This window comes from Varroa destructor, unplaced genomic scaffold, assembly GCF_002443255.2.
Source record: "Varroa destructor unplaced genomic scaffold, Vdes_3.0 BEIS01000006.1, whole genome shotgun sequence".
Lineage (NCBI taxonomy): Eukaryota > Metazoa > Arthropoda > Arachnida > Mesostigmata > Varroidae > Varroa > Varroa destructor.
The window spans coordinates 21,329,685-21,343,624 of record NW_019211459.1 but is presented as its reverse complement, the minus strand read 5'-3'; the positions used below and the strand labels follow the sequence as shown (position 1 = coordinate 21,343,624).

The following is a 13,940-nucleotide window of genomic DNA, read 5'->3' as shown; positions in this document are numbered from 1 at the left end:
CTGCTAGATTTTTAGGAATAATAAAAAAAGCCTAGGTCGTTTTATTGGTACCAAAAATAATTTAATGATTACACATTATGATTACATGATGATTACTACTGTCTGCTGTATGTCACGTCGTAATATCACGATGTAATATCGTTTTAGGTTATGCCTTGAGCCTTTTCCAATAATTTAGTTTAGAGAATAATGTTGTGATAAGCCTCGATGTCATTAGTTTACTATTTATGTAGCTCTAATTTCCTTTTGTATAGAAATTGTGTAGCACGTATCGTTGGCGGGACTTCAGGCAGTAACCTCTGGTCTCGTTTAACAGTAGGCTTTTTATGTAGTTGTACCACTCTAATAACAAGAACGTGTATTTTCAGCGCGGTTAACTCCACAAATAGATCACACATAGTAAGGTAAACAATGGGTGTGCAATTTATATATTCAAAAATTCTAATGTGAGAACACTTTTAGTTTTTAAAAAGCGACATAAAAATCGACATATCATTCGACCCCATTTTGAGGGTTACCGAGTCACGCGAACGGGAAGCGAGAGAGTGGTACAAGTACCACGACAAATATTTATATCATCTGTCCGTTGGGTCCTATCTGATTGAGAGGAAGCTTCTTTTCATCGCGAATATTCAAAAAGCTTTTTAGTGCGCCGTATTTCTTCATAAGTCGCAATCGGACCTGTCGTTGATTCTTAAGGTTGTCCGTCTTCTTCAAATGGACCTCCCAGCCGGGAAGCCGCGTATAGAAAGGCTCTGCTTTTTTTCTTGCATAGATCATTCTGCCCTCGCTAACAATCATATTGATGTCCAATTCTTCGTAAGGATCAATTTCGTCTTCCTTCCTCACGGGACCAGTTTTTGGACTCGCAACAATTCGTGGAAAGTAGAGCTGCTCTGGGCGAAACTCGACAACGTGCAATCTCTTTTCATCGGCGAAATCCTGCAGAACGAACATCGAACACTAATTTATCAACTAATATACATATATAAACAACATATATATAGTTTAGAATAATTTACTACTGTAAGCGTTCTATGAAAACATAGAAAATGTTTTTTTACGAATTTCGAGCGACTATACTGATTTGCGTTGATTATATGGATAAAACAAGCATATTTATGACGTTTATTGAACGTATTATACACATACATTAGTGCTTCGTACTTCGACAGAATCTCGGCATTGAATGTGGTCAGCAATAGGTGCAGGTGCCCTGGTGCCTGGTGGTCTATATAGAGCAATAGGTGACATCTGCACCTACTGCTATATATAAACTATATACCTATTGCCAAAAAAGTGAATTTATAGTCGTTTATCTGATTTGTTCTTGTACTTGCCTGATGAGTTTTTTGTTTTTGCAAACCAATAAGAAAGGCACGAGTGAGGGACAGAAGGTTCGTATTTCGTGTGTCAACTTTTGCATACAGATTCTGAAAGGTAGAACATCAGCGATTGCCATTGCAGAGGTTATTGATCATCCTGTTAAGGATGGTCCCTTAACATTCCGGCAGAATGAGACTGCGCTGCCAAGTGACGCGCAGTACAATGAATGATCTCGTGAATTCTTAATTCACTCTCTTTCAGAACAGAACAGAGTAAATCAATAAGTCGACAAGTATATATCTTGTAAAAGAAGATCACTACTTTTTACAGAACTGTGTCCGGTTATCTTACTTTTCAATCGCGTTTATGTAGATATTACTGTATGCTACAAAAAGGACGTGGTTGAATACCTTGATGCCTATTAACTTGCAAAGCGACATGATAGCCCGATGACATTTGAGTCCATAGCCCCGTTCCTTCTGCTTGACTACAATCTGTAATTTAAAAATAATGGCGTACTAATCGTTAGTCGGTGTGAAACCGGCAAATATAATTTGTGAAATAAAGCTGTTATTGGCTATCCTGGTTGAGTGTTCTGAGACTGGCAAAGCACATGTTTTATTGATGATCAACTTTTTCTATCACCTGAATGTATCTGAGCTTATTCTACCATCGATAAGTCTAGCCACAGCCTTATGTATTGTACTTGGTCAGATGCAAAGTCAAATCAGCAGTGGCTAAAGATGTGCCTGAAAAGGTTACAAACTTTCGTATAAGAATTGAGCAAATCAAATGCCTACAAACTCTTGCTTAGTAAAGGTACCCTTCTTAAAATTTTATTACAATTAATACATTATGGGCGACGCATGTAGCTTACCCTTGTGCAGCCATACTCGCTGAAAAAGTCATGCAGAACCGTATGCTCCTCAAACATGGGATAGTGACACAATCGAAGTAAAGCCCTATTTTTTGCCTTACGTAAGGCAGTCTTGCCATCAGGCCCTCTACCAGTAGCGAAGCCGAGAAGGCCCTTCCCGTTTCCTACAGCCACTACAGCTTTGTGTCGTCGCACACGGCCCAAATGGCTCTAAAATGGATAAAATACAATATTTCGTACACTTGTCTAATCACATGTGTATATATATATATATAGCGGCTGGTGATATATACATCTGGATATCTGCTATTCACGATATTAGTTAGTTGTGGTTTTCTACCTGTCGATGGGATTATCCTGGAATTCTGTTTAGGACGATCGAATGATTATAATACATCAGAGGCCACGCAGGCAATTTAGTGATACTTACCGTCATATTCGAGACCAACCTAAGATCTAAGACTACACTGTCAAAATCTTTAATATCGATGTCCTCAGGGGTATCAGGTGGTCCCAAAGAACGGCCTGGCGCCCGTGTTCCCGACCAGCCTCTCTCCAAAGGGGTCAGCCTTATACGTCGAAAATTGATCTGCTGCTTATCTCGCAACTCAATTAACCGTTTTTCTCGCTCTGGGTCAGGGGGCAATTGTTGTCGTTCAACTACTTCTCTTCCTCGAAAAATCGGTGCGTTCAAACCTGGCCACAGCATATTAATGCGACCGCTGCCAATTTTCTACAGAAAATAAAATGAGTTTAAATAAATTATTTGACCTAGGCTAAATTAGAACCTCGGATCAATTGTTGGAAGAACAAAAATATCCTTGAAAAAAGATTACATTTTAGCAAACCAATAAATATTAAAATATTGTCCACCAAAGAAAAAATACTAGTTTCAGACCACATTCGTTTTCCTTTTGTTTATCGTTAATATTTTTTGTTTTTCAGAGTAAATTTAGCCGCTTCCCAATGTGTTTTTTTAATGATGAGTTTATGTTTACGGTCATGTAATCTCGTGACTTTTATGCTTTTTAATGCGGTTTATATTTTATGAAATATCGAAAAAACTGTCGCATTTTGAAAAACAGTGCGTACACTTCAAAACCCGTGCTCAATAGGGTATTCAATGTGGGTACAAACCGATGACAAACTTGGAAAGCGAAAAAAAACAACTTGCCCGCTTTATATAACACTAAGCGGTTAGAATTGCCAACTATAAACCGCAATAATTGGTGAATAGACCTTAGATTTATGTACTGTAATGTAATGTAATAATTCTAGTAAGTGTTGTTAAATTAAATCGATGTAATATACATCAAGTATTTTTTTTTTAATAACAGGCTGATTATTGAAAAGTCACCGGCGTATTCGGGATTGCCTTGGAAATATGAAAGAATAGGTAATCCTTCCGCCTGATTTACTGTTGGCCATAAATTGTAAATGTAATACATCTTCTACGTTACGACAAGATAAAAGACCTTTTTTGTGATCTGAACTCGTAAATAATTCGGTCCTTAATTTGTTATCAGCTAACTTCCCTACAACACCAACATATTGATAGTATCATTTGTCGAATTAAAAGCCGGTTGATTCGGGCCTCCTTTGAACAGCATGCAGAATCAAAAAAAAATCTCTTATGGAACGAATAGTACTCGTTGAGATCTTACTTGGGGTACCGAAAAGAATACAAAAATGCGCTAACAATAGTTGTTGTTAAATTATGTTAACTTTTGTACCTGTCCTCGATTTAGATCTTTTGACGCCTTTTTACTATGTCCGGATGCGCGGCCGCGCTTGCGACCGGCATTACTGACAGAAGTGACTGATTTCCAAAGATCTTCGGCACCAAGTCGGACCAAGAAAGTTGCTGGGCGGATAGTCTGAATCTGCGCACTGGTCGCCGGAACTGCGGTGCTCGATACTGAGCCGATTGATAGTTTGGCCACACGGCCTAGAATTGAACCTATCGTTAGCATTACGACCTGTCGTACGACGCCTCTCGTGAGTGCTCCACACACTCCTTTGTCCTTAGATACGAAGGCGTCCTAAACCGCGCGGAAGCAATCACCCTTGTTGAGCGTTTCTGTACACTTGTGCAATCAGTACCATGTTTGTTTGGTGTCTGTTCCTCACTAAAAAAATCGCTCCCTACACAACGAATAAATTGTCAGTGTATCCCTCATCATAACAAAACGTTGCAGTAGTTCGAACAGCGATTAGGCGTTACTGCTAAGCTGTCGCTTTTCGCTCAGCTGAAACTTCTAATAGAAAATTGAGACTTTTTCCTGTCTGCTATTGTATTAACAGTAGCGCCTCTTTTGTGCAATAGATGTTTTTTCAAATTGAGCTACGATTAGGTAACGTAACTGCTTTTGTATGGCAACAGTTAGCTGTCGAAATCCTTGCAGTTGGGAGTCAACGTCTTTTGCTGTTCAGATCAGAAAAAACAACTAAGTCGAAAGTCTTACCGCATATCGTAGCATCGGCAATTACTAAATTGTTTCCTAATATCGATAACGGTTACTTAGGTCGAAGCAAATAAATGCAAGTTATATTGTGTTAATCTTCTATCCGCGTATGAAAATGGCCATTGTTTGCTTTACCTTCGTTATAGGGATAAAAAATAGTTGTGGATTTTCTTAAGAAATCTTTTTAACTAAACACATTTTCTTGCACATTAATGACTTGTGAGTTACAATAGAATATTACGCTCGCTACGTATTTTTTCCAATACATAACATATATACTGAGCGAGCAGTTGCTAATTTCCGTGTGTTCATCTTCACTGGCCCCATTGTTTCAAGCACCACCTTAGCGAATTGTTTTTGGAACGCCCGCCGCAATCTGCTTAAGGTGGCTGTTCGGAATAATCCCGCGACGCCGTTGACTAACAGACCAGCCATTAAGAGTCGTGGAAGAAGGGAGAAAAGGAGAGATGAAATAAACATTGCTTTGGCCAACTTGGCGGAAGCCTATGTCATGGTCTGCTTTGCTATTGTCCTCATTATTGGAGTGTTGGACAGCATATCTCCCTATCGTAAGTGTGTTAACGATTACCGGAAAACATTCACTTCTATTCTTGCATCGAGAAGTGACACTTGACTACGAAAGTTTTAGCCCACACCAGTTTGTCTAATACCCATTTTGTACACTGGGAAATGCACACCTTGTATTGGATGTCCACAAACAAATAACCGCTAGCCACCTCTAGGCAACGTTAAATCATAGTACTTGACGTGCGAAGCCAGTTTTTTTTTTGCTAATGAGAACGGCGGAATCGAAAGTTGTACTTACCGACAAAGTGAATTGTTGATCCTAAAGTTTGGCTCCGTCCTACGGCACAAGAGACGCGCCGTCGTTTGTAATTCTGTCCCATTGTTGCGTCATCAAATACGCTCAGTGTGCAATAGGCATTCGAGCATTATTATATAATGCCGTAGACGTTACCGTGTATACGGCTAAGAACCAACAGCGTACAGCTGATCGACAGGAACTAGATCGTGTGACACGGCTAAATGTTATCATCCTTACCGTCAATACAAAGACTGGTTGGTTCGTATCTTAAATCGAATAAATATATAGTGATGGACACACTTTAATGAATTACAACTACTCCATCTTGTCTTCCACTGTCGTTTGCATCCAGCTGATGTAAAACTCTGTTTTTGCTTTGACGTTAGTTGGAACTGTATACTCAGTGGGCTCAGATCAGTTTAGCTGTATAACATCTCGCTGATAACTGTCCAACGAATCGTCAAATTGCAGACAGAATCATTGGCTAAATAAGTCGTCCAGTATACGTTACACTGTGGCGCCCCTCCGGTTACAGCGGATGCCATCTGGGCCTGACGCTGCCAGCTGTTCCATGTTGTGCAGAGGACCTCTTTAGAAAATGATTCTTGTGGTCAATTATGTGGTTAATGCAATTTTCGTATTTTTCGTATTTGTATCATGATTGTTAGGAAGTGAAAATGCTACCTAGACAAGTTGTTGTTCCTAGTCAATGCCACAGTTGCTTGGCAGATAGTGTGCCCCCAGGTGCATTTCTTCAAGCTATTATGCTGAGTCTGACTGGTGGACATATTGTACTCGTGTACAGAATCTAGCATCAGTTTGTTAGCTGTATGACAATTGATAGAACGAATATACTACATCCAATGGCTTATGTATTATTGAGGATGATTTGCGCTAGCTTCGGCAACTGACCACGAGAATTAATTTCAATAGTTATACCGCCAGTATAACAAGTGCTCGATATAGACCGGTAGCAATATATCGTATTGCTTATGCCAAAACCATGTATTGGGAACACCTAGGCAAGAGAAAAAGAGTTTTTTTTTTTTTTTTTTTGGTGTGTAGCTATGGAATACGTGCGTGCATATGGTTGGCTGTTCAGTACATTCAATTTCAACATCGTAATTTTAGTGGCTGTTACTCATATAATTTTATGGAACTTGAAAAAGTATTCTGCGTACTATTTAAGTTATAAGCTATAACGTTTAGTTAATAAGCATTTGTCAAAAGCGGAATCATATTGCAAATAATAAATTGTTGCCTATTAATGCTCATTTTTCAAAATTAACGGCTTGCTTTATATTATACTTGGCTAATAGCGAAAATAGTTACAATTTGCTTGAAACGAATCTACTGGCCTGCGGCAAAGACTCGTATTAATGACCTTTATGCTTTTTGTGGGTTTCAAATTATGTAAAAGAACATAAATTTTTCGAGAGAATGTAACGTATTAGCTAGTCACTATTCTTCGAGTTTTTCGTACATTTATACAAAGAATAATCAATAGAGGCCCTTTCCCTGTATCAGCCGTATATTCACTGTGCACTATAGCATAAATACGCTTTTCCGTGGTGACGTGGTGGTAGTACTTGAGCTAAGCACCGCCTTAAACGACCAGCTGTTTCCAGCACAAAGTCTGTCTGTGCCGAATTTCGAATCTGGACTACCCCATCCGGTATCGCAGCGTCCAAATATCGAAACGCCCAAACATACTTGTATGACTCCTTCGCATGCTAATGAATGAATGAAATGAATAGTTATTTTCGTCGTTTCCAAATTTCGAAACATCTCTGACTGATCGTTATTGTTCCACCTTTACAGTACCCGTCTAAATGATTCTTGCGATTACGTGAAAGAAACCGAACTGTTGGCGTACATTTAAGCGAAGTCAGAAGACCGGAACATCAACTTATTGCCAGGTGTTTGTCGAAAGGCTAGCGACAGAAATTTTGCACGAATTACCAACAACAGGTCCTGAACAGGATGTCTGCGATCCTTGAGGAGACAAAAGGATCAGCGGCATCTGTCGACTTTTTCCAATCTTTATTGGCTGAAAATGAACCCCCACCGCTCGAGGGTTTGCTGGATAAGGTAAGGTAGTCTAAAATACGTAGAATAATAACCTATAGATATTAAATGTTAACCGGCTCATTATACTTTCTACGTCAACCTAAGTACACAATGCTTTGCAGACTGCTCTTGTTGCCCCCAGCGAAAAGCAGTACAATGCGCTTTGCAAGGACCTACAGAAAAGGCTCAAGCGAGGTCATGGAGAAACCATTTATGAGGTTGGTGGACATAAACGTCTTTAATCAACATGTTAGTGTGTGGAGGGTTTAGGTTATACGTGTTCTAAAGGGGCTGAAAAATTCATCTCAGAATTAATGATCGTGCGTTCGGCTTGCTTTGATATATTACTATCGATCTAGTTTACTATCATCGCGTATTGTATCTATAACATAGGAGAATCATTTTGAAATGCATTTATTATGGCATGGATGCATTACGTCAGAACGATAATTCTTTTTGTTCAAGCGATTGTCTCTTTCTGGCCACATTTTACGACAGGTTGGGAAGGGAGCCGCCGAAGGTGGACTTACACCCGAGGAACTGGGTGCGTCAGTAGCGACTCTTCGTTCAATGGCCGACACTCAGGAGTGTGATTGCGTTCAGCTTAGAAGCAAAAAAGAAGCCGCTGGACAGGTAACGATGAAAAATAAATCCGTTGTGATAACAGCTTGCTGAATCATCTTCTTGAGCTTTGCAGAAGTTGATCGCTTGAAGTGAAGACTGGGACGTTGTACTTGAGAAACTTAAAAAAAAAACGTTCAAATTTACTAATTTCAATTTTATGACAGAACGAGAACTATGTATAATTTATAACAGTAATTTTGATTAGCAATATGTGTGTATATGTGGCACTCGTCGTCAGCGAAATTAGAAATTAGGTTCAATTAATTGGGTTTTTTTCCGATTTTAAATTACAAGAGTCGCAGAAATTGCGTGTTACACTGCACTGAGCAAGAAGATAATTGTATATAGTATGTTACTTACGAATACTACCCTATGCATTTTTGTCGGACCACCCTTATATATTCCTTGCCGTGATACATAATCTATATATAAATGTATGTGGATAGAAATTTAGAATATAGTAATTTTAATACACACATAATTTTTGGAGTAAGTTAGACTAAAATATTTCTTTGCGTCCTGTAGATTCCATATGTTTGGAAGTACAAAAATATAAAGGTAAAACGGGTTTTCGATGCATAATTTAAGGGTATATTCAAGTAATTCTGTGTACAAGATGAGAGTTTTAATTTAATACAAAAAACAGGCAACTTTAATTGTTTGTTATAAAAAAAAAAGTTCTAATTGCCCGTTGTAATACAATGTAGTTTTCATTTATAGGTTGCAGAATTCCTAGTCCGGCGCCGCCCTCAAAATGACGACTTTCAGGAAGTCAGGTGAGTTAAAACTTATTACCTGTTTATTCTTCAAATTTGAACTTGTTTTATACCAGTGAGCAGCAAACAACTTAAGAAGGCGAATCTTTATAGTGGATTAGTGAAGATTTATTCCATTGAACGACAATAATATTAGGCTGATTTTTCTTGTTGGTGCTGATCTAGAACTAGATACTTATTATCAGACGTTACATTTGCAGAAATGACTTCTTTTGCAAATAGGTTGTTGAGAACAGTCTTGCTCTCCGTATATCAGGTTGATGTGTGGCAGATTTTCCTAGCAATTGTTCAAACAATCATCAGTTTCTTCACTGTTTCAGAGTTGCCGTCGTGGGAAACGTTGACGCCGGCAAGAGCACACTACTTGGAGTACTTACGCACGGCGAACTTGACAACGGTCGAGGATTTGCAAGACAGAAATTGTTCCGGCATAAAGCGAGTATTTGCCAAATTTGTTAGACTGAATATCGAAAAATTGTAGAGCTAATCCGAATATAGTATAAAGCTGATTTAAACCGTTAATCATTAAAGACCTAATTAACGACGAGTAATTGTTTTTCTTTTTGTTAGTTGGGGTATTCTTAACTAATATAAAATAGCATAAACAGTTGTCATCGATATCATTTTATATTCACTAAGAATATAAAATAAATCGCCGTTTTGCATGCTTTCGTGGTCCTGATGTTTTAGCACGAAATGGAGTCTGGTCGAACGTCATCGGTCGGTAACGATATTCTCGGATTCGACTCACTCGGGAATATTGTCAATAAACCCGATGCTCATGCTGGCCAACTCGACTGGATGAAAATCTGCGAGGAATCGTCAAAGGTCTCGACAGAGATTATTATTATATTAATTTCGCGGAAATTTATTACAATTTAAAGAAACCAAAACATATATGTTTCAATTTTCGGCGTATATAGCAATGCGCCTATCTGTGCGTAGTGTCATAGCCAATATGACAATATCTTGTCGTAGCTTACCATAGGGCAAATAGAAAACGGATTCACAATTGCTTACATAATTCTGCACGAATACATCCACTTCCCTACAAATCTTATGTTTTTTCATTATATGTTTCACTATGCATGCGACAAGAGCAGGTGGTCACATTTATCGATCTTGCGGGGCACGAGCGGTACCTGAAAACCACTATCTTCGGAATGACTGGCCATGCACCAGACTTCACTATGCTCATGGTAGGCACTCGGTTTTCATCCACAAATAACTCACGATATAATTTCCATTGCCTATATATTAGTAAGATTTTCGCAAAAAATATGCTTAGTAAACCGTGTTTTTAATGTATTGTTGGCAATGATGTTTCGGAAATGTGACATGTGATTTGAATTAAATTGCCTATGCCAAGGTCAATGGCATACATTGGTCCATAGTAGCTTACTGAGGAGAGTTCCACTGAAATGATCTTTATTCGAGCGTATTACATTAATGGTTAAAATGTAATCAATACTTATTATTGCATTAGCTTCCCAAAAATTATATCGCCAATATCAGAACCTACGAACCTTTTCTCAGGTGGGCGCCAACGCAGGTATCGTTGGAATGACAAAAGAGCACCTTGGACTAGCCCTGGCTCTAAACGTTCCTGTTTTCGTTGTAGTCACTAAAGTACGTAACTAATACTTGTTTTCAAATGATGATCCATCCTAATTATTAGTCTTGATATTTAATGCAAATACTATATACCAAACTCATAATAGTTTCAAAAATACCATACATCGTCTGGACTCAAGAGGTCATAAAAAACTGATCTAATTTAGATCTCTTAGGATCTGTCTATACACAGATTTATTTTTCATATTTCGTAAATTAGCCCTCATTGCTTCCAGATTGACATGTGTCCTGCAAACGTGTTGCAAGATACAATGCGGCTGCTGGTAAAGATTCTCAAGTCGCCTGGATGCCGTAAGATTCCCGTCGTTGTGCACTCCCCTGATGACGTCGTCGTTTGTGCAACAAATTTTGTCTCTGAACGTCTTTGCCCCATTTTTAAGGTACTCTATACAGAAATCAGCAAGCATTTTGAATTGATAAAAACTATAGAGAAACTGTGCTCATTTTTTTAACGAGTGACCATTGATAAATTGATAATAAAAAGCTATATTTTCTCGCCATTTCAAAACATCCGTTTTGGGTGGGTTGAAATTATTAGGTATCTAACGTGACCGGTGAAAATCTGCCACTACTGAAAACGTTCATGAATCTGTTAACGACACGGATGCCTGGTCATCTCGACGACGAACCTTGCGAATTTCAGATTGACGACACATACAGGTAACTGCTTATGTGGGCACAGAACAAATAGTTGCACTGTTAATCAATGTAAGCATAGAGCTTGTTCGCTCCCTTCAATAAACTACAATTTTCTATTAATAAACAGTTATTCAATGGAGGATAAACGGCACCTAAAAGCGGAATTGGAAGGCAATTATTTGCTATCGATGTAATGAAGCATTCGAAATGCTTCATTTACTCATATCATGTAATATTGTAGATACGGATAATGTAGTGGTAAAGATTTGAACGAAGATTTGAAGACCCAGCCACTGCGGAAGTCCGCTCCCAAAATACAACGCATTGGTTCAATTCGTCTATATCGAGTGTATTATCCATAGATTCATCCTGACGAATTTTCATGTGTGCTTGGCAGTGTTCCGGGGGTAGGCACTGTTGTTAGCGGTACGACACTGAAAGGGGTAGTGCGATTGAATGAGACACTTTTGCTTGGCCCCGACCTACTCGGTCACTTTAACCCAGTTCAGATTAAGTCGATTCACCGCAAACGGATGCCTGTGCAACAGGTAAGTGGCCTGGTGCATAGCCCTACAGCAGCAATAACATCTGTATTGCAATAAGCTATCCCCTGTATTCGGCAGCGCAGTTCCTCGGGGCGCAACACGACTCCGTTGGGCTTGATCATAAGCCTAGCAGAGATTTTGAAAATATAGGTATTACCATTTTCTAAACAATGTAACAAATGCCCTTTGTTTACGAGGTGTATTGTCATGACGTATGCCTTTACCCTAATGCCTCGTCTGATGTGGCACTTTTCTATGCGTGACGTGTGATATAGGTTCACGCTGGCCAAACAGCGTCGTTCGCCTTAAAGAAGCAGGTTCGCCGTTCTGATATCCGAAAGGGAATGGTGTTACTCTCCCAGAGTATAGTTGATCCTCAGTCGTGTTGGGAGTTCGAGGGAGAGATTCTTGTTCTGCATCATCCCACAACGATATCGCCCAGATATCAGGTAATTCAGTGTAGGGCGGATTGACTAGTATATTGACATTTAGAGCTGCCCTTTAAAAATTATTTCGTGGTAGGATTTTTCTACACTTTATATTATTCGGGGTCACTATTACAGGCGATGGTTCATTGTGGAAGCATTCGACAAACGGCCACCATCGTCCAAATGTCTACTGAATGCCTACGAACAGGAGACAAAGCGCTTGTACATTTCCGGTTTATTAAAAATCCAGAGTACGTTCGTCCCGGCATGCGAATGGTGTTTCGCGAGGGTCGAACGAAGGCCGTCGGTAATGTGCTTCGCGTGTTGATTAGCCCAGGGGGTCCAGGCACCGCTGGCAACAAGAAGCCTCATCACCATCCAGCGAAAACGCAACGAGGCCATCATCGGGGCCAGTCAAGATCAGGCGGCCACGACACAGCGGCGGCGCAAGATCAAAGCACCCGTCAACAACAGCAACAACAACCACAAAGCATTAACAACATCAGTACTGATTCAAAGATGACAGGCACGCTTCTAGAGACCTCTTAGGAGCCGCCATCTAAAGCAAAAGAGGGACGAGGCGTCAGTGGAGGAAGCAGAAGGCAAGGGCGTACAGAGAATGAAGGTGTGTGAAAGACAGAGGCAAAGAAGAACCGAACGAAAAGAAGACTATATATATAAACTGCCTGTCGCGCCTATTGCAATTATCAAACAAAAAGTTGTTGAAGTTGCTCACCGACGGGCAACGTTTTATGTTCTTGTCAAATGTAGGGTTCACACTACTTTTTTCGTACACATATATATACATATATATAAAGAAAAAGAGTTTTCGTTGTTGACGGTCGGTGAACAACTTGAACGGCTTTTTGTTTAATAGTTGCAGTAACCACGATGGCATCTCGTAGTTAATATATGGTTACGTAATATAATCTCAGCAAAAAACAGACCGTATATAGACATCTAAAGGGTAATATTTACAGAGTTAGAGAGAATTATACACACACGTACGTGTACTTAGAGCTTCACCCTGATGAGGGTAACAATCCCCTGCAGCGGATGAAAATATGTAAGTAAGTTTTCATGGTTGTCAACAGCCATATTGTTACATACTATACTGTATTCATAATCGATTAGGACGAATAGAGTACAGATACGATAAACATTTGTAATATTTATATAGTTTTATGTCAAAAAAGAGATAGTCAGTTATACACTGTACAGGTAGGAAACATCGGAGAACTGTAAAAGAAGAGGTAAAAAAGCTGCTGATGAATGCAGTGGTTGAATGAGGAATACATTTAATAAGAAACTTATATCCACACAAGAGCTTACACTGTAAAAAGTATTCCGGTTATTTGTGGAACTACGAGTTCAATAACATATAGATTATACATATATACATTTAAAAATACAGAAAGTAAAGATTCCTAAATATTTGCTGTTAACTTTCATTATCACTCTTAACTTTATATTCCCTTTAACTGATTTCTTCTCCGTAATCAAAACATTGCTATAATAAAAATTTTTTACAATGTTCTCATAAATTTTATTGCCTGCTTTTGTTCCTCTTCAGTTACGTATAGTCCGATAATTGTGTCAGAAGCGCAGTGATCGCATAATGAATAAACAGTACTTCTATTTTTATTTTAAGAACGCTTTGTTGAATTATTGGTACTAACTAAGATTAATTAGTTATGAACTGTCCGCAAAATAGTTAGTTTGACAACGA

General features: G+C 39.0%; 2 protein-coding genes across 10 annotated transcripts; one reads left to right on the top strand and one right to left on the bottom strand.

Moving 5' to 3' along the window:
- Positions 1 to 8: 8 nt before the first annotated feature.
- Positions 9 to 5,635, bottom strand: mRpS5 (mitochondrial ribosomal protein S5). 2 transcript variants are annotated; one of them, XM_022812974.2, is made up of 6 exons: positions 5,495 to 5,635; positions 2,634 to 2,936; positions 2,204 to 2,413; positions 1,737 to 1,820; positions 1,341 to 1,433; positions 9 to 942 (listed from the first exon to the last, which is right to left on the bottom strand). In XM_022812974.2, exons 2-6 carry the CDS (start codon positions 2,910 to 2,912, stop codon positions 571 to 573), a joined length of 1,038 nt encoding a protein of 345 aa, XP_022668709.1. In that variant the 5' UTR covers positions 2,913 to 2,936; positions 5,495 to 5,635; the 3' UTR covers positions 9 to 570. The 2 variants fall into 2 exon arrangements, with proteins under 2 accessions (XP_022668709.1, XP_022668708.1); XM_022812973.2 differs by lacking the exon at positions 5,495 to 5,635 and adding an exon at positions 3,937 to 4,348.
- LOC111253497 (GTP-binding protein 1-like) lies at positions 4,425 to 13,864 on the top strand. Of its 8 annotated transcripts, none has more exons than XM_086993882.1 (14): positions 4,425 to 4,557; positions 7,316 to 7,585; positions 7,687 to 7,782; positions 8,030 to 8,197; positions 8,909 to 8,964; positions 9,285 to 9,399; positions 9,655 to 9,792; positions 10,068 to 10,163; positions 10,501 to 10,593; positions 10,815 to 10,979; positions 11,138 to 11,259; positions 11,636 to 11,786; positions 12,059 to 12,232; positions 12,347 to 13,864. In XM_086993882.1, exons 2-14 carry the CDS (start codon positions 7,478 to 7,480, stop codon positions 12,758 to 12,760), a joined length of 1,896 nt encoding a protein of 631 aa, XP_086850008.1. In that variant the 5' UTR covers positions 4,425 to 4,557; positions 7,316 to 7,477; the 3' UTR covers positions 12,761 to 13,864. The 8 variants fall into 8 exon arrangements, with proteins under 8 accessions (XP_086850008.1, XP_086850009.1, XP_086850003.1 ...); XM_086993877.1 differs by lacking the exon at positions 4,425 to 4,557 and adding an exon at positions 4,917 to 5,237; XM_022812964.2 differs by lacking the exon at positions 4,425 to 4,557 and adding an exon at positions 4,947 to 5,237 and having other exon boundaries at positions 8,063 to 8,197.
- Positions 13,865 to 13,940: the final 76 nt, after the last annotated feature.